The sequence below is a fragment of the Capra hircus genome, chromosome 2, assembly GCF_001704415.2.
Source record: "Capra hircus breed San Clemente chromosome 2, ASM170441v1, whole genome shotgun sequence".
Lineage (NCBI taxonomy): Eukaryota > Metazoa > Chordata > Mammalia > Artiodactyla > Bovidae > Capra > Capra hircus.
The window spans coordinates 99,994,558-100,021,400 of NC_030809.1; the positions used below are offsets into that span (position 1 = coordinate 99,994,558).

Sequence of the window (26,843 nt, forward strand, 5' to 3'; positions counted from 1 at the left end):
AAGCCGTGATTCAGGATGGCTTGTTACACATTCCCCAACCCCCCCTGCTACTTTCACATAGTGTTCAGCTTGATCAGATAGGGATGTCTGCTTCAGGTTTTGTCATCATTGTGGTACACAGTCACCCAGCGGATGTAATTTTTAAAAGAATTGGATAATGTTTGAACAGTAAAGTTTACCCCAAGCCTTCTCTTGGATCCTGTTAGTGATTCAGAAAGGATGCTGGTCCCCAGATGGAATAGAACTATGATACTGAAATTTAATGTATGTTTAACTTGAGAAAAAATCACCTCCATGAGCTCTGGTTGCCCAGAGCCTCAACATTTTACATGTGAGCAGGAAGAAATGGCCTTACAATAAGAGGAGGCATCAGGTCAAAGAAAGAATCTTGAGTTCATATATTTCAAAATAATTTGACATTCACTCCTTTCTCAAATTGCTTTTGAACGTAATCACACGAAGAACACTTGGCATCACTAATGTTTACGTTTTCCCTTCCTGATTTGTGTCACTCCTGTAACACCACGGAAAGCGGGACACTGTGAGAACAGTCACAGACGAATTACCGTAAATGTAAGTGCACTTTTTACAAACACGCTGCGGTCGTTTGTTTTACCTCCTGAGAACACCAGGCACACTGGGGTCCAATGAGTAAGCAGTCCTCACAGGTCTCCGCACCCCCCACAGCACAGCCACCTGTGTTCAAACCCAGCAAGGCACAAGGGATTCAGTACACTCTCAGCCACTCCACTCGTGAGACCTACAGCTCTTAAAGCACTTGAACAAGACAGTATCAAAGTTCATTTTTCAGGCTTCGGAGACCAGTCCTCAAAATGTTAGCAAGCCACAGTGAAGTTCGTATTTTACATCTATGACATTGAAAATATGCATGTCTTAGCAGCCAAAAATAAGCAGTCTCTCTCTTGTTTCTCTTTCTTAAAATGTGAAAGTATCTCAGCGTTCACAAATACAGGATCATCATACTTATCACCCTCATTCAGCCTCACCCCCCTTCAATTTTTCAAAATTATTCACAGCCACTAAAGAATGCTTCTCTTTCAAATGTACTATAGCTTTATTTTAAAAGATAGATCCCTTTGCTGTCTCAAGGTTATCACACTCTCAAGTGGAAGGCCTTGTTGTACAATAAGACAGCTAGAAAAGTTACCAAAATGGTTGTCACAAGGGTATTAAGAAATCCTCTTGCGCATAGTGCTGTTTAATTCTCTCATTAAGGTGCCCATGCAACCTTTGTATTTATTTACCTAAAGCCCGGAGCATTCACTGTGGGAACAGTCCTGCGTCTGCCTATAATTTGTTAAAGTGTTCGTTCAGTGGTAAAGAGCAATTGAACAGCTCAAGTAAAAAATGACTTCAGATCTAGTTTCTGAGCCACATGACAGGTTTGTCAAGCGTACCGCAAAAGCAATATATCGGAGAAAGTAAAAGTCTTACCTTGTACGTGATCATTCCTTCCTAGAAATAGAAAGAACAGGCAAAGCAGTTCAATCCCCATCCGTTTCAGTTCTCGCTGTGCAGACAGATTAAAAAATGAATTACCTTCAACATTACAGGACCAAAGCTGAACACTGTTAAAAGTCTTTCTTTCTTGAAGTGTAAAGTTGTAAATACTACTTACGCTGCTTTGAAAAGAAACTTGAGATGTAAATAAAAAAGTTTTCATTAAGACTGAAATGAAAACAGAAGCTACCTGGACAGGTAAAGAAGAAAAGCTGTGTTTAAGAGCAACTCCAACATGATTTACTTCCTTGTTCTCCTTATAAGGAAGGCAGGTGTACAATCACCAAGAAGGTGGGGAAATTCATTCAGCAGAAATTTTTGTGTAGGTTCTATTAGCCTCTCTGCATCCTAGAGGAAGTTGATACCTTTAGTAAAATAATGACTGATGAAATGTCAAAAGAATAATTGAAATATGATCTAAAGTTGTTTCTAAAATAGTTATAATTTAATGTAAACAGTAAAGATGATAAATAAAAGCATGGATATGTCAGTTATGTATCAGGAGGGTTTAAAAAATGAGCTAAAGGCAAATACCTGAGATTTTTATGTTCCATTGTTAAGTCCTCTCAGAGAATTGAGATGAACTCTGAAAAATAAAAATCACTATTTTACAATTTATAATAGAAGGCAGGCTAGGGAAAGCAAAATACTATGTTCCATTGTTTCTTAAATTGGATGAAAGATATTTCTCCCCATAAATATCAAATTTCTATTTAAATCTATTATTAGAAAACGATAACATATTAAAATTAAATTAGAACAAAATTAGTCTCAACCAACAATCGAAACAGAAAATAGTGGTGCCTAAGCTTTTGATCCCCTCCCTTCCAGATGGTGACCAAGTTCTCTTTCTTGTGTACCATCCCTGCTTCCAACTTACTACTTGGCACACAGAAGATGTTTATTTGTTGGACAAAAGAGAGATTTAAATATATATATAATCTATCACCAATTTCAAGAGTCTGATTATGAATGTTTCCACATGTATTCAAGATAGTGTTTGGGGTATATAGATATTGTAAACAAATATTCATTTTGTAACTCTCCAAACTGCTTAACCTTAGACCGGCTTCTTTGTGGCCGGAGTTATGTCCTGGGAGACTATCTTTTAAAAGTGTATTTCTAGGCAAGTGCGTGAAACCTGTGTGAAGAGAGGAAAACTAATTATAGACTGCTCAGGTTCTTCTCAGAAGGCTTTGTTCAATTTTGAATTCACAGGAATCTGGAGAGAACATGGCAAGAAGCCTGCAGAAAGAAGCCAGGTTCCTCTGTCCTCCATTATCTCTCAGAGTTTGCTCAAATTCATGTCCCTTGAGTGGGTGATGCTGTCTAACCATTCATCCTCTGCTGCCCCCTTCTTCTTTTGTGCATCAGGGTCTTTTCCAGTGAGTTGGCTCTTGGCATCAGGTACCAAAGTATTGGAGCTTCAGCTTTAGGATCAGTCCTTCCAATGAATATTCGGAGTTGATTTCCTTTAGGATTGACTGGTTTGATCCCTTTGCTGTCCCAGGGACTCTCAAGAGTCTTCTCCAGCACCACAATTTGAAAGCATCCAATCTTCGGCCCTCAGCCTGCTCTGTGGTCCAAATCTCACATTTGTACATGACTACTGGAAAAACTATAGCTTTGATGATATGGATCTTTGTTGGCAAAGTGATGTCTCTGCTTTTTAATACACCCTGTCTCTGGATAATACTTGTATCCCATCTTAGCCATCATTCATTGGTTTATTTATCCATTTATTCAACAAATATTCATTGAGCATCTACTTTGTGTTAAGCATTGTTCTAAAAGCAGAAGATATGTCAGTGAACAAAGCCAAGCTCTTGGCCTGTAAGGTGTATGTTCCAGGCTGGGAAGACAGACTCTTAAAATCAGGCCGTCCTAAGGGGCTATGAAAAATGATAATAAATCTGGGTAGGAGGAAAGAGGAGTAGGAAGGGTGTGTTATTTTACTATCCTCTGTGCAGACGTCCACCCTGCCCCTAAAGTCCTAATTGCACAGCTTTATTTACCATCTGTCCCCAGTCGCAGCCTCTCTGATCTTCAGTCCTCCCCCACCTCCAAGCCTCTGCACACGCCATTTGCGCTGCCTGGAGGCACGGGCCTCCTCCTCATTCCTCTCGTTTGGCTGATTCAGCTCACTGTCCACGTCTCCCACAGACATCAGTGCCCATAGAGAGACATTTTGAGTCTCACCAGGCCTCCCTTCCAGGATGGCCCTTTCCAATCTTCTTATAATTGCTGAAATCCTTGCATCTCTCCCCCAGTAGACTGTGAAGCTCTTTAAGGCATTGATCTATTCAACAAGTATTTATTGAATTCTTTACTATGTATCAGGCAGTGACTGTGTCTCAGTGATCTTTATATTCCCAGAAAGTAGCATAAAGCCAGATACTTTGTAAGTAGTCAATATTTATCAATAAATGGATAATTTTTAGCTTGTCATTATCTAGTATTTTACCTGTGACAAAGCTGGTACTCCACAAACAGTGAGTAAATAAACAAATAAATGGTTTTAGAAGGCACAGCATGCCGTTAGAAGTGGGGAAAGACGTTCCCTGCTCGGGCTGTGAAAGGGCTTAAAATGCAGGGTGGAGAAAAGGGGCAGAATTTAAGAGAAAATATAAAGAACAATGCTACAAGAAAAGCTCCATCCACTCTGGATGATTCATCATAGGGAGAATATTCTTGCTTCCTGAAAATCTGGTGCATGGAGGCCTCACCTGAAAAGTACCTAACCATGGCCGTGGGGATGCAAGGAGTTGTAGCTGCTCCCTGAACTTGCTTCCCTGGTGACTCAGCAGTAAAGAATCGGCCTGCCAATGCAGGAGACAGGGGTCTGACCCCTGGCTCGGAAAGATCCCCTGCAGAAGGAAATGGCAACCCACTCCAGTTTTCTTGCCTGGAGAATCCCAGGGACAGGGGAGCCTGGTGGGCTGCCATCTATGGGGTTGCACAGAGTCAGACACGACTGAAATGACTTAGCAGCAGCAGCTGTATATACATAGAACTTAAACTGGGAAATACAGGCTAAAAAAATCAGGGCTTCGATAATGGAAGCTGAAACTGGCAGAGAGAGGACATCAGGTTGCATCAGGAAAAGATGCTTCAGGAGTGTTGGGAGGAATCGGCAGCTCTGAGGAGACAGATGAGGGAGGCAGACGAGAACTCTAATAAGTCAACAAGAGGACAGGTTGCAAATGTCGCTAGTAAAAACAGCTGAGGAGGGTGCCTGAGTCACGTGAATGGAAAACAGCAGAGTTAGACCCCCACACTCACTTTGTCAAGGGGAAGGAACATGGCCCAGGCCATGATCCCAAATGCCCTTTCAGACTGGCTCTTTCTCAGGCACAGCCCTTCCTGAGTTTCCCCAGGATCTTATCTCTTTTAGCACAATGTGCATCCCTTCAGTAAATTCCCATTGCTTAGAGGTGATTGAGAGTGTCTCCATATTCCTTAAGATCCAGAGATCCTAAGTCACACCATCTAGATTTTCAGATATGCTGCTTGGCCCATAGGATAGAAGCCTACCAGCCCAAGTGCTCAGACTCCCAGCCTAGGACTCTGGGGGTCTGACCCTCTTCAAGAGACCTGAGCCCAGGTGTGGGTAGAGTCGCAGAGCATCACACAGCCCAAGGAAACAATGACCCCTGCACCCCACTCCTTCACTGCCTTTGCTTCTGAGACTGTCTTCAGTGGAATCCTGACCTCAGGAAGTCACGTGAGCTCATCTGACTCACTCTGTTTGGCTTGGATCTTGCCTGGACCCAGCCCCTCATTCACATCAGACAATAACAATCTGGGGCTGGCTAGGCCAGCCCTGGGGCACCTCAAAACACTCCTGGGGGAACAAACACTGAGTAAACCTGGCTGGGAGCCAAACTGAACTCTAGAGACCTAGTAATGACTGCCAGCGCTTGGGATGGGATGGCCTCTCTGTGTTATCAGCTTTATTTCAAGGACAAGAGACAGATCTCCCTCCAGTAGTCTTTCTATGAAACTGTTTCACAGTGAACAGCTGAACGGAGACAGTGGAAGTGGAGACTTTGCTCTTGGGTCTGGTGCTGGTGTAACTGTGCGTGTGACGCACAGCCTGGTGGGCTGTTGACAGAAGGTTGTGGCTGACCTGCAGGTGTGTGTAACCTGGGGAGCACAGAATCTGGAAGTGCTGATGCTCAGTCACTTAGTCATGTCCCACCCTTTGTGACCCCATGGCCTGTAACCTGCCAGGCTCCTCTGTCCTTGGGATTCTCCAGGCAAGCATACTAGAGTGGGTTGCCATGCTCTCCTCCAGGGGATCTTTCCGATCAGGGATTGAACTTGCATCTCCTGCACTGGTAGGTGGGTTCTCTACCACTGAGCCACCAGGGAAGCCTGAAATTGGAAGTGGACACCTTCATTTCAAATTTCAAGACCTTCAGAAAAATTATTTTAAAGGAGGATTTGTAGCAGTTTCCTGTCACCTTTGTGTGCAATGCCCAAAACATGCTAAGTGCTAGAGAAAATGTTGTGGCCTAGGTCTTACCTTCTAGTACAGAGTTTCCTTTTTCAATTTGGTAAAATGTACATAACATAAAATTTACCGTTATACCTGTCTTCAAGTGTGTCATTATTGGCATCAGGAGTATCTATACTGCCATGCAACCTTCACAACTACCCATCTCCAGAAAATGTTCACCATTCCAAACCAAAGCTCTGTACCCATTAAGCGATAATTCATATTTCCCCCTCCCTTTAGCCCCTAGAGGCTACCATTCCTCTATGAATTTGAGTGTTCTAGGTACCTTGTATAAGTGGAATCATACAATAAAGCCTTTTGTGTCTGGCTTATTTCACTTAGCAAAATGTTTTCCAGGTTCATCTACATTATAGTGTGTATCCGAATTCCATTTCTTTGTAAGTCTAAACAATATTCCATTGTGTGTGTAGACCACATTTTATGTATCCATTCATCTGTCCCTGGACATTTGGGGTGTTTCCACCTTTTGGCTATCTTGGATAATGCTGTTATGAATATTGGTGTAAACAAGTATCTGAATCTGGTCCTACTGTATTCCTTGGGAATAGCATTTATCTCTCAGGATTTTAGTTTCCAGACTGTGAGATAGTGACAATATCCACTTTTCAAGATTATGGTAAATATTTAATTATATTATTCTGGGATGAATCTCGATTTTGTGGGGCCTGAAGATTATATAATATAGGGGGCACTTTTTAAGAAAAGGAATGTAAATGAGAAATAAATTGGAAATGAATGTGTATTACTTTAAAAATGAGAAAGAGAGAGAAACACGACAACAAACTACTGAAGCCTTAAAGATTCCAAGCCCTTTCTTCTTGAAATTACTTTAGACAATCAACTGGAAATGTTTACCTAGAAAGCTTCCTGATGGTCATCTGGTTTCCCACTCCCCTGGAGTCACCTACAGCTCTCAGCCCTTCCACCTGGGTGAGCCAGGGGCTGGGCCTGAGGCTTCATCTATCTATGGTAAATCCCCATCTGACTTCTTTCAGGATTTGTGTTTATTGTAAACCGCTTTATTGGGCACTACCTATGTGTCACGTACTGTTCAATATTTTATTAGTATTGTCCTATTTCATTTTCACAGTTCCCCTTTGAAGTAGTAACTATTTTATCTCCATTTACCAGATGAGGAAACAGGCAGGAGTAGCTACATAACTTGCCCACTGTTTCAACTCACTCAGGCAGCAAGCCCTGGAGACAGATTTCTTCCCCCAGCCTGAAGTCTGCATCACCGTGCAAACTGCCTCCTAGTAGATATGAGATGTTCAGAGAATGCTAAAGCAGCTGTCAGCAAGAAATGTAATTCTCCAGGGGACCTTTCAAAAAGTCTCTTTCTCCGTCTCAGACCCCTTGTTCCAGCGCTAGCTCTCTTTCCAGGTGTCTCCTTTCTGGTTTGTTTGTTGTTCATCCTGTGGATCATTTGCCACCAAAAATGAGACAGAAAGGTGGTCCTGGATTATACAACCTTTTCTTTATTCCTCCTTAGACTTAAATCCCATACGATTACTTAAAAGAAAAGGAAACAAGACACATTGCCCTTCAAGGGAAGGTGACAGAGCCGAGCCTGACACCCTGTCCAGGAGAGGGCGGTCACTGGCATTTCCTGTGGGCTGGAGATGGCTCAGGATTAATTAACTCCTGGGGCTCTGTCACAGCTGCCTTGAACCTTACCCAGGAGCTCAGGAGTCAGTCCCCTACTAGTGACAGGAAGACAGTTCTCACTTGGCAAGTCTGATGCCAGTCTTGTATGTTAGACCTGCTTGAGAAAATCACTTTCCTTGGGTTAGGGAAATTATTTGAAGTCATAAAAGAACTGAGCTCCTTCTGTTTCCTACTTGTAGAATAAATCCAAAGATGGGATTTTCCATGAAATAACAGTGAATATAAATTTAATCTAATTTGACTCTCAGAATGACTCTTTTCTTTAAATTAATTTTTTTGATGTGGACCATTTTTTAAAAGTCTTTACATTTGAATTTGTTATAATTTTGTTTCTGATTTTGCTCTGAGACATGTGGGATCTTAGCTCGCTGACCAGGGATGGAACCCACACCCCCTGCATTGAAAGGCAAAGCCTTGACCACTGGACCACCATGAAATTCCCTCAGAACAACTCTCTCTTCATGCCCCTATTTCCCATCTGTGAAGCCGATGGTAAGGAGGGCAAGAAGTCCACATGAACAGACAGAAACTTTGACTGCAGAGTAATTCACTCATTCATGTCTTGCAAAACTGCTGAGCATTCTTTTTCCTTTTAAAAGATAACTCAAGCAGTCTAACCCAAGGTTAGGATTCCTTGGTTTTAAACAATTTTTTTCTTTTTCCCTGATGAGCTCCATCTCTTCTGAGGCTGCAATGGGCTGGGCATTATTAGTAAAAATAAACTCTGATTCATTCACTCGCTCATTCAAGGAAGTATCTACTGAGATCCTATGTGCTAGGTACTGTTTTAGAAACACTGTGTTGATTAAAACTAACAAAGTTTTTGCTTCGTGGAGCTTGTGTTCCTGTGGGAGAGAAAGGCAATAAACACCCAAACAAATAAAGATGTGAGATGGTGATAAATGCTGGAATGAAGAAAGAATGGTAAGAGGTCAGAGAGTGAGCAGGGTGGGGTGGCCAGGGAAGCCTCTGATAAGGTGACATTAGTACAACCCCCTCCCCTGCCGGCAGGAGTGTCTGGGGACAGGCAAGTCAGGATGACTGGTGACACTGGAGTGGAGCGTAGGGCAGGGGAGGGGAGCACAAGGAGGTACTGGGGGACAGGCCATAGAGGCGGGGGGGACAGTGGAGAGCTGTTGGGAGAGCCCCAGAGCCAAAGGCAGAACTCTGGCTTTGCATTCTGAGTGTGAGGGAGTTTTTACGGAGTTCTAGAGGATTAGGATGTAGCTTATGTTTTAAAAGGACCACTCTGAGCAGACTACAAAGGCAGCAAGGAGGAAGCAGGGAGACCTAACAGAGGTCATTTCTGCTTTGGAGGCCAAATGTGAAAGTTTGGATGAGGAAGATTCTGAGAAGTGGCTGAATTCTGGATGTCCTTCTAGAGGAAGACAGGGGTTACAAATGGATCGCTTGTAGCAAAGGAGCAAGATCAAGGGCTCCAGGATGACCCCAAGAGCAGTGGAGACACCTACGTGGCAACTCCACCATCACCACAAACAGGTTTCTCCGGAACGTGCTATCTAGCACGTACCCGCTGTGAGAGTCACAGTGAGCTCTAGGTGACTCTCGTAACCTGGGAAGTCAAAACTGTGCAAAAGGCGCTCTGTGGCTGAATAGGAAAGGCCAGGACTATGCAGGCGACGCTCTGCGGTGAGACCATCTACGTGCTTGTGCCGTCAGCATTCCTCCGGCCCAGTGAAAGTACGATGAGCTGGCATCTTCTGTTCTGGGATTCACCATGACTTGCTTTGAGGGAGCAAACAAAACCCTGCAATATCCCCATGGTTCTGCAGCCGTCTCTAGCAAATGCGGAGACTACTGGGATCAGCTTCAGTAAGGACTTCCCTGGCGGTTCAGACGGTAAAGGGTCTGCCCACAATGCGGGAGACCTGGATTCAGTCCCTGAGTCGGGAAGATCTTCTGGAGAAGGAAATGGCAACTCACTCCAGTACTCTTGCCTGGAAAATCCCATGGATGGAAGAGCCCAGTAGGCTACAATCCATTGGGTTGCAAAGAATTGGACACGATTGCGTGACTTCACTTTCATTTCACTTTCAGTAGCAAAAGAGTCTGCCCCAACAGATGTTTAAAAAGCATATTCTTTATTAGGCCACTATAGGAAGACAGGTGAGATGAACATATTTTACTTAAAAAAAAACTTTCAAAGTAAGATTTCAGACTACTTTTCATCTTAAAGGTGCAATTTAAACAGCTACAACATCAAAGAAGGTGGTTATTCTTTAAAAAGCTGGGGGAAATGGTGACCAATGATTAAGTTTGACGAATATACTTAAGGAGGTCCATGGAGGATTTATTTCAACTGCCACTTTAGGAACCTCCCTGATGGTTGCTGATGCCCACTCATTGAATCAGGTCAGTATGTTTATACATGCTGCCAGCACCTCTAGGATCATAGAAAAAGCAAGGGAATTCCAGAAAAATATCTACATCTGTTTCATTGACTACCCTAAGCCTTTGACTGTATGGATCACAACAAACTGAGGAAAATCCTTAATGAGATGGGAATACCAGACCACCTTACCTATCTCTTGAAACACCTGTATGCAGGTCAAGAAGCTACAGTTAGAACTGGACATGGAAAAAAAAAAAAAAAAGAACTGGACATGGAACAATGGACTGGTTCAAAATTAGGAAAGGAGTGTGTCAAGGCTGTTTGTTATTACCCTGCTTATTTAACTTCTATGCAGAGTACATCATGCAAAATGCTGGATGAAGCACAAGCTGGAATCCAGATTCCCAGGAAAAATATCAACAGCCTCAGGTACGCAGACGATACCACCCTAATGGCAGAAACTAAAGAGGAACTAAAGAGCCTCTTGATGAAGATGAAAGAGGAGAGTGAAAAAGTTGGCTTAAAGCTCAACATTAAAAAAAAAAAAAAGGCAAATGGCATCATTCAAATGGCATCCAGTCCTATCACTTCATGGCAAATAGATGGGGGAAAAGAGGAAACAGTAGCAGAGTTTATTTTCTTGGGCTCCAAAATCACTGAAGATGGTGACTGTAGCCATGAAATTAAAAGACGCTTGCACATTGAAAGGAAACCTATGACAAAGCTAAAGAATATAGTAAAAAGCAGAGACTTTACTTTGCTGACAAAGGTCCACATAGTCAAAGCTATGGTTTTTCCAGTAGTCATATATGGACGTGAGAGTTGGACCATAAAGAAAGCTGAGCACTGAAGAACTGATGCTTTTGAATTGTGGTGGAGAAGACTCTTGAGAGTCCATTGGACTGCAAGGAGATCAATCCAGTCAATCCTCAAGGAAATGAACCCTGAATATTTATTGGAATGACTGATGCTGAAGCTGAAGCTCCAATATTTTGACCACCTGATGCCAAGAGCCTACTCATTGGAAAAGACCCTGATGCTGGGAAAGACTGAGGGCAGCAGGAGAAGGGGGCAGGAGAGGATGAGATGGTTGGATGGCATTACTGACTTGATGGACATGAATTTGAGCAAACTGCAGGAGATAGCAAAAGGCAGGGAAGTCTGGCATGCTGCAGTCCATGGAGTCACAAAGAGTCAGACAGGCCTTGGTAATTGAACAACAACAACATTTACACAAAGTCAAATAGGGAAAAGGACTGAGTGTGATGCAAAGAACCTAATCATTAAAAAGGCTAAACAATAAATCATTCTAAAAATCTGTTCAAAATTAACTGGGTGATGTCTCAAGGATTAGAAGAGGAGAAAGAAGAAAAGCCTTTAAAAGCAAACTCTGCTGCTGCTGCTAAATCACTCCAGTCATGTCCGACTCTGTGCGACCCCATAGACGGAAGCCCACCAGGCTCCCCCGTCCCTGGGATTTTCCAGGCAAGAACACTGAGTGGGTTGCCATTTCCTTCTCCAATGCATGAAAGTGAAAAGTGAAAGTGAAGTCGCTCAGTCGTGTCTGACTCTTAGCGACCCCATGGACTGCAGCCCACCAGGCTCCTTTGCCCATGGGATTCTCTAGGCAAGAGTACTGGAGTGGGGTGCTATTGCCTTCTCTGAAGCAAACTCTGCTGGTATCTGATTGAAAGTATGTTGGGTTTTTAAACAGAAGTGGTGAAGCTATATATTATTGGGCCTGATTACTTTCAGACAAAAGTGGCTTCAGTGAGCTGTCAGGTGTGAGAGGTTTGTTTGATAGCCACCTGTTTGTCTTGCAACTTGTCTCAGCATCACTCTGGGTGATGCTGTGCTTCCAGAGGCCCCTTCCCAAATCCAGGTAGCTGATGGCAGAGTGACAGGAGGTCAAGCCATCCCTGGTACAGTGAGACACTCAAGCAGAGTTTCAACATTTATTAATAATTTTCTTCATATCAAGTTCAAAATTTTGAAGTTCCAGCCTAAACATATATAGTGAAAAATTTCTGATAGAAGAAAATTGCTGTTAGTTGCAAATATTTTGGGAGGTTTTAAGGGGCAAATATTCCTTACACATGTATGAAACTATGATGTCTTGAACATCCATAACTGTGCTGTGCTTAGTCACCCAGTCATGTCTGACTCTTTGTGACCCCTGTGACTGTAGCCCGCCAGATTCCTCTGTCCATGGAGATTCTCTAGGCAAGAATACTGGAGTGGGGTGCCAAGCCCTGCTCCAAGTGATCTTTCCAACCCAGGGATTGAACCCAGCTCTCCACTGCAGATGGATTCTTTACCGTCTGAGCCACCAGGGAAGCCTGGACATCAATACAGTCATGCCCAATAGCATGGAAAATGCACCTGTCAGCCCCGGTCTCAGTCCAGACCTTAGTGGATTATTGGCCAGTTGTTGCATCGTGTAATCTATTGGAATGGTTTGGAGACTAAACTTTAGGCAATCAAGGGTGAGGAAGACAGGACCGAAATGTTAACTGACAGAATGCTTTGTTTTCATGTATGTCTCTGGGGGTAGAACACTGAATAGAGTGTGGGCAATGTATGTGTGTGTGCTCATTCATGTCTGACTCGTTGAGACCCACAGACTGCAGCCCGCCAGGCTCCTCTGTCCATGGCATTTTCCAGGCAAGAGTCCTGGAGTGGGCTGCCATTTCCTCCTGCAGCGGGTCTTCCCAGTCCAGGGATCGAACCCACGTCTCTCGCATCTCCTGCACTAGCAGATGCATTCTTTACCAACAGTGCCACCTGGGAAGCCTTTAAGTATGGACTTTAGATAATAACCAGGTATCAATATTATTTCACAAACTGTATTCTGAAGAAAGCTGTTAATCTTTGCCCTGAAAATAAAATGTTCCTAGAGTTCAGTTAATATAGACTATTAAATCTCCCCTATTAGAAATTGCCAAAACACACTACACTATTGAACACCCTAAGAAGCCCCACAGTGAAGAAAATTGCTTACCTTTGTTTAACAATTAAACAAAAAGTGTTTGAGAAAAAGCCTTCCCCCCGCCCCCCACTCCATCTACTTATTAATATTCCCGTCTACTATAGTTTCAGAGGTGCTTGAAGAGAGCACAGATGTGATGAAAGTTTTATGGTATTTTACCCTCCTGCTGTCAAGGAGACCCAGAAGCAAATTTAAAAATGGTTGCCAGATTTCTGAAGAAAACTCTGATGTGAATTCATTCTTTTCTGCTGCACTTTGAATGTATTATTTAATTCAAAGACTTCTCAAGATGGACTTTCTTGACGATAATTCCCTTTGCTGAGGGAAGTCTAGAGGGTGGGTCCATTTAGATGATGGTTCAGATAAAGTACTTGGAACAATAATGACTCATTCCTACACTGAGACCTAGGCCCTGACCGTGGTTACTTAAAACGGCCAAATGTTACAGTGAAGCTAGGCTAGTTTTCCTTGTGAAATGGATTCCAAGCACTGCTGTATGTTGCTGTCTTCTGATGATTCTTGAAACCATATTCTTTAGACTGAGACGTGAACCCACAGTCTTTTAACTGAGATCACACACCTGGTTTCAGGACTTCATGATGCTCAGATTCTTGATCTCTAATTAAAGAAAGAATTAAATGAGAACGAAAGTGATACAAAAGAAGTGAATTTATTTAGAGGGAAACACACTCCACAGGCAGAGTGTGAGCCCTCTCAGAAGGTGAAAGAGTGGTCTCAGACTATGGCATGGTTAATTTTAATGGGCTGGGTAATTTCATGGACTAATGTGGGGGAGGATTATTCAAACTATGTGGGGGGGGGAGGGGTGGAGATTTCCAACCATTGGGCCCCTACTCACATTTTGCTCTTTGATGGTCAGTCTTAGAGTTGTCATGGAGCCTGTGGGAGTGTCATTTAGCTCACTGATGTGTTCCAATGAGCATATGCTGAGAGGTTCAAGGTCTAGTGGAAGTCAGCTTATCCACCAGCTCAGACCCACATGGTTCTAATCAGTTTATGTAGTGCCCTTGGGTTAGGCCATTCTTTCAAAGGTTGTCCCCTGCCCCCTTCCTCCTGTTTCACTCTCAGCTGGGCGCAGGACTCCCCCTGCTGCTTGAGTCTGCCCTGTGCCTGCTTCTTTTTGGTGCAACAGCTCATCTTCAAGCTCTCCGTCTTTCAATCAACCCAACTTGCTTGTAGAAGAGTACTTTCTTTAAGACAACAGCATTCTCTTTTTGGTAGGAACCATCCCTTTAGGTAAACCCATGGTTTTTCCAGTATTCATGTACAGATGTGAGAGTGGGACCAAAAGGAAGGCTGAGTGCCAAAGGATCGATGCTTTTGAATTGTGGTGTTGAAGGCTTTTGAGAATCCCTTGGACAGCAAGGAGATCAAACCAGTCAATCCTAAAGGAAATCAACCCTGAAACTCATTGGAAGGACTGATGCTGAAGCTGAAGCTCCAATATTTTGGCCACCTGAGGTGAAGAGGTGATTCATTGGAAAGGACCCTGATGCTGGGAAAGATTGAGGGCTGAAGGAGAAGGAGGGGAAGATGAGATGGTTGGATGCCATCACTGACTTAGTTGACATGAGTTTGAGCAATCTCTGGGAGACGGTGAAGGACAGGAAAGCCTGGAGTGCTGCAGTCCATGGGGTTGCAAGGAGTCGGACACAACTTAGCAACTGAACAACAAATCTCTTTAATTGTCAAAATGCAGCAGTTTGTTATAAATTTGTTTCTGTTTCTGCTTTCTCAAACCCTTAGGACAGGCTCAAGGAGGGGATGATCCCTTGCCTCTGGATCTCTGCTCCTGACAGCATCACCCTCCTGAAAATCCTGGCTTCTTACAATGGTTAGCTTTATGTCCTTCTTTAACAGTAAATGTGTTCTTCTTTCACTGAGCTGGGAACCCAAGTGAATATATAAGAAACACTTAATTTGTCTGCCTTGTGGGTTGTCAAAAATAGTAGCTGTTGTAACTCATTCTGCTTGATTTTCCAAAAGAAAGAAGGTGAAATACAGTGTAGGTGTTTTTAAAAAATTGAATCTAGTAGCAGAGTTTGGAAAACCTTACACTAAAAATAATAGCATCATCTTACTTAAAAAAATTATTTAGCTTATTTCATGGAAAATTTCAAATACTATTGATAATTCCTTGATCTTGATACTAGCTATAAAATAGTAATTGCTCTTACAATGTGCCAGGCACTGTTTCACATTTTTATCACACTGTGAGATGAAATACTAAAACTTCCCCTTTTTAAAAATATTTAATTTAATATTTTAGAATAGTTTTAGATTAGTATAGAGAGTTCCCATATGTCTCGCACTTAGCCTTGCCTAAGTTTCTCTATTAGTAACATCTTACATTAGTATAGCACATTTCTTACAGTTGATAAACCAATATTGATACATTATTATTATCCAAAGTCTAGACTTTATCCAAATTTCCTTAGTTTTTACTTAATGTCCTTTTTTGATTCAAAAATTCCATCCAGGCATAAACAACAGGGACCTACTGTATTTACTGTATGGCACCAGGAACTATACTCAATATCTTGTAACAATCTGTAATGGAAAAGATTCTGGAAAAAAAAAAAAAAAAGAATCCCATCCAGGAAACCATGATACAACTGTGGTCATGTCTCCTCAGGCTCCTCTTGAGTTCTCCCCATCACACAAAAGGAAAAAATGTGGCCCAGAGAGAGACCCACAGTCTCATATTTACTAAGCGGAAAAACGGGCCTCAAATCCAGGCAGTCTGATTCCAGGCATTGGTTAACCTTTGTCTGTTGTTACCCTAGTAGTAGTATTTCAACCTGAATTTCTTAAGTTATTTGTCAGTTCAGGCAGCAGAGAGATGAGCAAAGCTGACCCAAATGACCCCTGTCAGGGATTGGCCATAGTCAGGAGGACATTTTCTGTAACAGAACCACAGCTCCCCTGATTCTCAGTGCCTCGAGTGGATAGAACTCGGAGGAAGCCAGGTGGCTTAAAACAACTGAAATGGATGCTCTCACAGCTCAAAAGGCCGGCAGTCCAGAGTCAAGGTGTTGGCAGGGTTAGTTTACTCTAGAGGTTCTGGCGGAGGAGAACCTATTCTGTGCCCCTCTCCTCGCCGCTGGCGGCTGCTGGCAGCCCTTGGCATTCCTTGGCTATAGACTCTGCACTCCAATGCCTTGTCTCCACGTGGCCTCCTCTCTGTGTTCTGCTTCTCTGTCTGGGTCTTTTCTCCTTTGATGAAGACACTTGTCATTAGATTTAGATCCCACCCAAATAATCCAAGACAATCTCATCTCAAGATCCTTCACTTAATTATATCTGCCAAGACCTTTTCTGAATAAGATCACATTCATAGATTCTGGGTGCACATGTCTTTTGATGGGACCACCATTCAACCCACTACAGAAGTTGGTAATACACACCAGGTTGTTGTGAGGATGAAATTAGACAAAATTACACTAGGTATACCTTATGCTGGCTTAGGCATGTTTTTAAAAATGACTACCATTTTTATTATTACTCTTTTGTACAATATGAGGACCCCCAGTACAGAAGTGTTGACTTGGGTAATAAATTCATTCATCAATGTCTAGTTTATATGACTATTATTATCCTTATTAATTGCTTCATACCATGGGCTTCTTAATGGGATTCCCTGGTGGCTCAGTGGTAAAGAATCTACCTCTTCATGCAGAAGACTCAGGTTCAATCCCTGGGTGGGGAAGACACCCTGGAGAATGAAATGGCAACCCACTCCAGTATTCTTGGGTAGAGATTTCCATGGACAGAGGAGCCTGGTGGGCTACAGTCTGTGAGATCGCAAAAGGGTTGGAGATGACCGAATGACTTAACAGCAACAACATCAACAACAATGGTCTTCTTAGTTGGTAGCACATAGTCCTGCCAGGAACATCACTGGGTTGAATTCAGCCTTTCTTATTCCTTTTCTAGGTGTTAAGGGCTGAAGGGAATCCTCAGTCAACACTTTCAGCTATGACACTTGTCAGAAACGCAAAAGGACTTCACCCTATCAGTGATCTTCTCTTCAAGAGAGTTATGAGCCAGGCACCGGATGAGTGAACTTCCTGTCTGTTGCCCAGGCTGATAGACGTGCAACAGAAGAAGCAGCTGGGCAGCCTCAGCTGTTTCTCTGGTCTTTGGTTGCCCTCTGTGGTCACTGGATGCAGCAACCCCTCTTTCTTTATCTCTCTGGGGACAGAGTTACGAGTCAGTGCTGAGCTTTCAACCCCCGCCCTACTCCACCCCCATCTCATTGCATTGCCCCCTCCCCTGCCATCCCCACCGACACTGTCTCCTGCGGTCACTTCCTGGCAGCCACAGGATTCCATGAGCTGGCTTCACTGAATTCCTCCTGCATTTGTCAGACAGACATAGAGCCTCAGAATGTTACGGCAGCAGGAAGGGCCTTTAGAGAGCCAAGTCTAACCCACTGCATTGTCTCTCCAACGCTTTCTTCAGTCAATCAGTGCATTTGCACTGAGCATCTACCCTGAGTAAGGCATGATGCAAGGGGTTAGTTACAGAGCAGCTTCCCAGAGTGACAGCGGGTCACCTCTACATTCCTGAGTAGGTATCTAAACAATCTCCCATGAGCACTGACAGCTTATGTTTCATGTGCTTCGCCGCTCAGTCGTGTCCGACTCTTTGCGACCCCATGGACTGTAGCCTGCCAGGCTCCTCTGTCCATGGAATTCTCCAGGCAAGAATACTGGCGTGGGTAGCCATTCCCTTCTCCAGGGGATCTGCCCAACCCAGGGATTGAACCTGGTCTCCTACATGGCAGGCAGATTGTTTATCATCTGAACTACTTATGTGTTACTTAGAAATAATTCTTTAATGTATGCGTTCTTCACCTGAGCTCTATCAACAGCACCTGCAGGCAGGGAAGGCAGTCCATGTCCTTGGAAGGGGAAATAAATTGTATATTCATTTGCACTATCCCAGACTGAAATTAGACATTTCCCTTCATTATAAATGTAGACAACAAACCAGGACTAACAGTACCTGTAATTCTCACCAAGAGGAATTACACGTACACTTTATAGATTTTGCCGAGACCTCAAAATGTTGTCAACACTGACAATTGTGTCCAAATCATAGTAGTCATTAGACCCGCCACTGGGCCTTGATAAAGTGTTAGTAAAGAAGTCTGTGCATGCGTGCTCAGTAGCTCAGTCATGTCCAACTCTTCTGCGACCCCATGGACACCAGGCTCCTCTGTCTGTGGGATTTCCCAGGCAAGAATACTGGAGTGGGTTGCCCCTTCCCTCTCCAGGGGGTCTTCCCGACTCAGGGATCGAACCTGCATCTCCTGCATTGGCAGGCAGGTTCTGTACCTCTGAGCCACCAGGGAAGCCCTTACTTCACTTTACATTGTCTTTAAGTAATCTCTCATTTCCCAGTCCTTTTTCCTCCCTTCATATATTACACAACTATCTGAAACACTGCATTTATAAGTCAATTATCTTGCTTTCAAAGCCTTCCATAACTTTGCTCCAATCTATTTTTAGAACTTATTGTCCATGACTCTCCTATGAAAATGATGGTTTCTGCCAAATAGGTTTCCCCCTATTTCTGAGCAAGCCATTTCTACTAATTTCTGCTTAATCCCTTATCCTTTTGTAAATGCTTGCACTCATCCACCATATCTGCTTAGATCACATGTATCCTGTACACCCATAATTGCCAAGCTCAAGTGCAATTTCTTTCTTAGTACCTTGGCCACAATGCCTGCTTGACATGAATTTCCATAGTCTTGAAGATATTACTCATTTGAGATTTGTTAACCTCAACTATATTGAGATTGTGGTATTTATTTTTTAAGTAAATTGTTTCTTTTTCTTTTTTTTTGGAGTGAGAACTGGACAATATGATCATACTAAGAGGCAGGGAGACCCAAAAAGATCTGTGGGAATACTTTTATTTTTTAGTGTTTTCTTATTGTGTTAAAAGTCACATAGTATAAAGCATATTATTTTAACCATATTTTAACTGTACCGTTCAGTGGCAGTAAGTACATTTACCTTGTTCTGCAATGCTCACCATTATCGACCTCCCGAATTTTTCACCTCCCTAAACTGAAACTCTCTCTCCATTAAACGCGAAGTCCCTGTTCTCTCTCCCCACCACCCACCCCTCCACCCGCAGCTGCATACTCTCTGTCTCTATGAATCTGACTCTTCCAGGTTCTCTCTCTCTTTCTCTAAGTGGAGTCAAGCAGTGTTTGTCCGCACTTACTGTATACTGGAATATATTGCAGAAATGCATTACAGAGACGTAGAGAACAAATGCATTGACAACAGGCAGTGGATGGGACAAAACAGATAACTGATGAGAACCTACTAAATAGCACAGGGGAAAAAAAGAGAAAGAACTGCGTCTTGGTAGGACATATATTAAGTTAACCTTAAAAAATTCATCCCCTCGGGTTTAATAATTCAGGTGTGAGGTGACAGGATCCTTGACTAGGATGGTGTGGTAGATTTAAATATATATATGATTATTTATTTGACTGTGCTGGATCTTTGTTGTTTTGAGTACTTCTCTCTAGTTGCTGTGTGCTAGCTTCTCGTTGTCGTGGCTTCTCTTGTTGCAGAGCATGGGCTCTGGGGCCTGTGGGCTTTAGTAGTTGTATGACAAGGGCTCAGTAATTGGGGCGCCCGGGCTCTAAGGTACAGGTTCAACAGTTGTGACTCACAGGCTTAGTTGCTCTGCAAAATGTGGGATCTTTCTGCACCAGGGATCAAACCCATGTCTATTGCACTGGCAGGCAGATTCTTTACCACTGAGCCACCAGGGAAGCCCCAGATTTATTTAAATCAAAATATCCATTTTATGCATTCATGACCACTGATGTCAAGCTTAGCCATATGCTTTGCAGTGCAACTTATTTAATGAGTGCCATACATCTCTTTGCACTGAACTCAGGAGAAGCCATGTGGCTTTCTTTGACTAATAAAATATGAGTGGAAGTGATGAATGTTACTTCCAAGCAGAAGCTTTAAGAGCTCAGTATGAGGTCCCACTAGCCTTGCTTTTCCCTCTGCCATGAAACTAGGAACATTCCTCATAGGACCTGGTCCATCGGCCTAGATTGCTGCTGTTACCGCAGCTTATTTTAGCCTCAGCTGAGGCTGCAAGGAGATCCAACCAGTTCATTCTAAAGGAGATCAGCCCTGGGTGTTCTTTGGAAGGAATGATGCTAAAGCTGAAACTCCAGTACTTTGGCCACCTCATGTGAAGAGTTGACTCATTTGGAAAAGACTCTGATGCTGGGAGGGATTGAGGGCAGGAGGAGAAGGGGACGACAGAGGATGAGGTGGCTGGATGGCATCACCAACTCGATGGACGTGAGTCTGAGTGAACTCTGGGAGTCGGTGATGGACAGGGAGGCCTGGTGTGCTGCTATTCATGGGGGTCGCAAAGAGTCGGACACGACTGAGTAACTGAACTGAACTGAACTGAACTGAGGATGTAGGAAACAGAGAAGGCTCCATTAAAGAGAACGCAGGGAGAAGGGAGTTTTGAATTTAACGAGGGAGAAGAGAGCAGCCCCTCACGAGCTCTGGGTGTTAGGGTGTCAGCTCAGCCATGACAAGGAGCTTACTAAAACTGTCCTGCTCTGCCATTCTGAATTAGGGCACCCAGAGGGAGATTCCTCAGGCGTCAGGCCTAGCCTGACTCCCTTCCCACTCCTTACTTTTCTAATTTGACCCTGATATGGGGAGGGCAGTGCTAGATCCAACGGAAAGCAGCATTTCTGGGGCTCCTACACTGGATCACTGAGTGTGTCGTATGTCAACACAGGAATCTGGCCTTCCATCTGCAGGCAATGGGACTCTCATGAGTTAACAGCGGTGCGGTAGGAAGGACCACTGGACCCATGGCCATGATTGAGATGGACCTGAGGTGGGAGAGGGGCATTAATGAATCTGGGCAAGAGGCTTAGGAAATATGATCTAGTTCAGAGAACTGTGAGCGAAGAGGGATGGGCATTTTAGAGATCTGAAGATCTAAGTCTAATTTCCAGACTTCCTACTATTTGATATCACTTGTGTCCTTACACTTCACCTGAAATCAGTGAACCTTTTAAAAAGGAATCCAAAATTATCTCCACTCTCACAATCAGCCTCTCACAAGTGTCTGCCTTATCTTCTATCTAATTGCCAAGCCCACTTATCCATCATCATCACAATAATGATAATAGTAGTGATTTAGCATCTGCTATGCCTGGTCTTGTGCTAAACATCTTGTGTACAGTAGCCCTCCTTATCCACAGTGGATATGTTTCAAGACTGCCAGTGGATGCCTGCAACCACGGATAGTACTGAACCCTATATATACACTGTTTTTTCATAGACATACATACCTGTGATAAAGTTTAATTTATAATTAGACAGTAAGAATTAACAACAATAACTAATAATAAGTAGAACAATTATAACAACATATTATAGTAAAAGTTGTGTGAATACGGTCTCTCTCTCAAAATATCTTGTACAAATATAATGCCTTTTCTGACTTGACTAAGCACTGTGGCCATAACTTTTGCAGTTTAAAGTGAGACAATAAAACAAGCGCAGTTTTGTTTTTCTTCTTCTTCACAACTTCATGGATAGAAGATTCCTTTTTATCATAGATCTTAGCTACCTCGGGCAATGACTTTTTTAATCTCCTTATTAAGTTGGGAGCTTTCACCTTTTCACTTAAAGGAAGCATTTTACAGTTTCTCTTTGGTTTTTGTGAATTGCCAGCATCACTACTCCTGAGTTTTGGGGGCCATTAGTGAGTAAAATAAGCATTACTTGAACACAAGCACTGGGATCCCTCAAGAGCTGATCTGGTCTGATAATCAAGATGACTAGGAAAAGACTAGCAGCTGGGATGCCCTGGACAAAGGGGCGATTCACATCCCAGATGGGACAGAGTGGGACAGAGTGAGATTTGATCACACTCCTCAGAACAGTGCACAATTTAAAACTTAGGAATTGCTTAATTCTGAAATTTGCGTTTAATAGTTTGGACTGAGGTTGACAGCAGGTCAAAGCTGCGGAAAGCAAAACTGAGAATAAGGTGGGATGACTGTACAGATTTTAAATTTAATCCTAACTGTGAATGGGCCACTTGGTAGAATGTCTCTGAGTTCCAGACTTAGCCCTCTAGACCCTGCTCTGCAATGCTGAATTCGGGACTCTGCAAACCACAGTTCTGCTTTGCCAGCTGCTTCATGTTAGGTTCTGTCAACAGGGGCCGTGGAGGGAGGCGGCAAGGCAGAGGGAGGGAGAGGGACCTGCGGGTGCTTGTCTGATTCCTGTTCCAGAGTCTCCGAAGCCGCCCTGGCAGTGGAGTTCACTGGAGTCATGGCAGTCTGATCCAGTTTGCTGTTTTTCCAGCACTCACAGCGCCAGCCTCCTCATACTTACTCAGAGACCCCAGTGCCAGCCTGGCAACACCCCTCCTCAGATCTCCGAGTCTTGGCCCTGTGAGAATCCTCCTTAAATTTCTAAATTAATAATTCCAGATCCCTCCCCCTTTTTTCCCCAGTCCTAAGGGTGGTAGACGCTTCCTGCAGTTGCTACCTCAGTGACACCAGAGTATCGCTTTACCCTTTCAGATGTCTAGGTAGAAATTTTGTACACAGTCAGCAATTTCTTATAATGAGTTCTTTCTGTTGAAATAACTCGTGTAGTTTCTGTCTCCTATTGGGATCCCTCCTGGTACAGTGAGGTGAATAGTCTTCTTTCCATTTCATGAATAAGGTAACTGAGGCTTGGCCAAGAGCCATTAAGTAGCTTGCCCAATGTCAAGCTGATAGTAATTGAATTCATATAAGGATTCAGACCCCCCTTTTAGCTCCAGAGCCCAGGTCACAGCTTGTCCCATCTCTGCCTCATTTTGGGCCTCACTCTCTCACTCGCTTTTTGCGCACTTCTCTCCTTTGCATCCCTGTGTGCCCTCACTAGGCAGGCTGCTCTTTCCTTATTCCCTGGCCACTCTGGGTGCAGGGTGGCAGGCCCAGGAAGTGGGTGGTGCAGCCCAGTCTGGGACCAGAGAGATGGTCCGTCCAGCTGCTGCTGGTGCCCACACCTGCCACGTCAAGGGTTCAGGACCTGGCGTCCCAGGAAGCTTTCGGCCACCCTGCCTGAGAGTTCTCTCTGCTGCACGTGAAGAGAAGTGGAGCACCAGAGTGTACTGCCAGGACAGCCGGGAGCCCTGAGGGAAGAGGGGTGCTCACCTAGTGGGGGTGAGCAGGCAGTGGGATCTGCTAGGGGCTCCCCAGTGTTTGGCCTGTGTGTTTGAGAAGGAAGCTGAGACTTTAAATCTCAGTCCTCCATGAATTAAGCCAGCCCTGGGTGATGTGGTTTGGCTTAGTTCCATAGCTGGAATGCCCTTCTTCAAACCAAATGAGCAGAACAATGAGAATAGTCATTCCTCCCAGCTTCCAGCTTCCAGGCCTGGGGTCTGACATAGAGGCCTGTGCTGTGGGTGAGGCTGGGCCTAGCGGGATGGGGGAGGAGGAGAGCCCCAGTCCTATGGCCCCCTCCCAGAGCCTGGAGGAGAGGGAAGACACCAGTCTTAGCACCTGGCCAAACCCGGCCTACCCTGCACCTTGAGCCTTTACCTTCTACTCCATGTGTATGGCCAGGTTAACATCTGGAAGGTAGCTGGAGATGGTCTGGGGGCAGGCAGGACTCTCACACCCCTCACAATGTCCTTGCTCCCATTTCACAGATGGAGAGAGGGAGGCTGGGAGGATCAGTCATCTGCAGATGACCGAGAACTGTGGGAAGGGCCAGGTTGTTGCCTGTACTCTGATGTCGTTGGACACGAATAATCGCAGACTCCAAAGGTTGCCTACAGCGTTTCAGGCCCTGGATGAAGGTGCCTGCTTAATTCAGATAACCTGAATGGTGGGGCAGTGAGGAAGCACAGTTCACTTGTTGACATTGTAGATTTGTCTATTTAACATGATCATTTTCTAAGAGATAGACATAAAGTGTCTTGAGGAAGGGTTATCTTATTTTCTAACTCGAATAAAGCCACCAGTTGGGTATTATTTGTCTCCGCAGATCACCCCCGTCTTGACACACGTATATCGCTCTCGATTTCTGTTTGTGTCTATTGGTGGCTATAAACAGCAGACGCACAGACCTCTTTTCTTCCTTCTTGGGGAGGGAAATTGGAGAAGAAGCTGCTGGAGGTGGGAAAGGGTTCATTCCTTACCCTCATCCTGATTGGAGGACTCTGAACTCTGGTCATGGGGCAGATGGCCCAAGTAGATAAAGCCTGCTCAGGAAGCCTTAGGAGGTGAGGTGTGGTCAGTGAACGACCTCAGGTCCAGCGACAGCAGCTGGGAGAGACCCACTCCTCTTTTTCTGGTGCCCAGGACTCTCCTGGCCCCTGAGGTCTGCAGGCCTCAGGACTGGGTGGTGGCTCTACCCTTGACAGGAACCCTGCCCACCCCAGGATAGGTGGTGGCAGAAAGCTTGCCCATAGCTTGTGAGCAAGGAACAATGACAGGGGGAGAGAGGTGCTCTGTTTGTGGCCATAACTACACACCTCACAGATTTAGAAGTCTCTCCGCCTGGCCATAGCTGGGAGACCTTTGGGTGAGGCTGAGATGCTGTTTTTCATTCATCAAATGTTCAGGGAGTGTTGGGGAGGTTTCATTGGTTATTTTATCCAGCTTGGTCAGGGTAGTCCTCTCTGTGAAAGTGACATTGTATCTTAGTATTTGTTTGTTTATTTTAAAAACTGTGTTTTTTGGCTGCACACACAGCATGTGGGATCTTACTTCCCTGACCGGGGATCAAATCTGCACCCCCTGCGCTGTAAGCACAGAATCTTAACCACTGGATCGCCAGGGAAGTCCTGACATTGTCTGGACTTAAATGACTCTAGAGGAGGAGTGTACAGGGGGTAGGGGCCATTTCAGGGGGAAAGAACAAGTTCAAAGTTCTTGAGACTGCAGCATGTTGTTGCTCTGTGTGCCAGGGCCATAGGGTGGTCTGGGGCCATGGGTTTGGGGAGAGTGAAGGAGGTGGAGGCAGAGAGCTAGCAGGGGGCTGACCTTGAAGGTTCTAGAGTGCACTTGAATTTTCCTCTCAATGAGCTGGAAAGCATTAGAGGGTTTTGAGTAGAAGAGTGATGTGTGGTTTGATGTACGCAGATGAGGCTTTTAGATCAGCAGCCCTTTGAGGTTTGCTTACAGAGACCGCTGATGGAAGTATTTGGGGTCTGAATCCAAGCAGAGTGAGCCATGCTTTTCATCACCAATGGCTTCTGCCTCTCCACTGCTGAAAAGCTCGTTAGGCTGCAAGAACCTTCTCCTCCTAGCCTGATAGTAGATGTGACAGCACCTTCCATGCCTGCCAAGTCCTTTCTGACCTCCCAGGAATTTATCTCACTGCAATCATCCTTCCCACTTACTGGAACGCCCACCTGTCTGCCTTCTCTAGGGGCCGCAAATGCCTCTGGGCTAAGGATCTTATCTCAGTTTATTGCAAGACCCTTTAGGATGCCAGAGATCTAGTCCCATTAAAGCCTGCACATTTAAAACAAGTCCAAATGCTGAGGCTTGGGAGATTGCCTGCCTGGTAATACAAATCTATAAATCCCAGTTCCTGCTGCTTCCAGGCTGACTGTAAATACCCTGAAAATTCAGCTTCGGTGGAAATGTTTTGACCATTCTGCTTCTGGCTCAATGGGCTGTAATAAATAAATATGAAAAGTGGTGGGGGAAACACTGGATTACGTTTATTTAAATCTTAACATGGCTTGGCTTGGGGAAAGGGTGGCTAAGGACGGCAGGCTTGTTCCTGTCGTGACAGACTTGCTCTTCTCATTCCTAAACCCAGGCCCTCAGGGTCTGGACAGCCACCTCCAGACTCTGTAATGATTCACCTTCAGCTCTGAAGGCAATGGAGACAGATGAGTCACCGTTATTTCAAAAAGAACAGTTGATGGAAAGAACCTCTGTTTTCCTCTCTGACTAGGACAGTTATACATTCCCAACCCATGGGACGCACCAGCATATACAAGGGCTACCAAGCCTGCAAAGAAGCAGGATATCAGAGGCTGGGGGTAATCTAGGAAACCTGGATGTTTGGCTGAACTATGTCATATGAATTTGAAGTCAGGGTCTGGGGGCAGCCTGAATTCTCTAAAATAGGGGGCTACCCTATAGGACTGATATATTCCTAAAGCAAACTTGCCCTTCTGGTAACAGCAGCTGTAGTGAAGCAACAGCAATGGTTGTGTGTGTGCTCAGTTGCCCAGCCATGTCCGACTCTGTGCATACCCCAGACAGTAGCCCACCAGGCTCCTCTGCCCATTCTCCAGACGAGAATATTGGAACCGGTTGCCATTTTCTCCTCCAGGAGATCTTCCCGACCCAGGGATTGAACCCGTGTCTCTTGCCTCTCCTGCCTTGGCAGGCGGATTCTCGACCACTGTGCCACCTGGGAAGCCAGCAGTAATGGTTGCAGTGCACCACGTAGCCCCGAGATGCTGCAGTCCCAGGGCCTTCACCCGACAGTCCCAGGGAGATCCATTTGTGAAGTCAACTCTGACACAGGCAGAGAACTGATAGCTCCCAGAGCTGGTGGCCACGCTGCCTGGGTTCCCCGTGGGGCCGTGTGACCAGCTGGTCTACTGAGCACCCCCAGGGGGCCCAGCTAAGGAGGGTAAATGAGATGTAGCTGTGCGCTCCTTACTCTGCCGCAGCAGACATCTCCAACTCTATGACGTGGTCGCCTCGTTGG

At 44.6% G+C, this 26,843-nt stretch overlaps 1 protein-coding gene across 5 annotated transcripts in view; it reads right to left on the reverse strand.

Moving 5' to 3' along the window:
• The window catches only part of ITGB6 (integrin subunit beta 6), a 142,353-nt gene that overhangs the window by 83,638 nt on the left and 31,872 nt on the right, over positions 1-26,843 (reverse strand). The window contains exons 2-5 of one of the 5 annotated variants that reach the window (XM_013969411.2): positions 2,056-2,107; positions 1,712-1,869; positions 1,456-1,531; positions 617-696 (exon numbers count right to left, since the gene is read on the reverse strand). In XM_013969411.2, the coding sequence (XP_013824865.1) occupies positions 617-696; positions 1,456-1,516 (141 nt within the window). In that variant the 5' untranslated portion in view covers positions 1,517-1,531; positions 1,712-1,869; positions 2,056-2,107. 5 annotated transcript variants of the gene reach the window in all.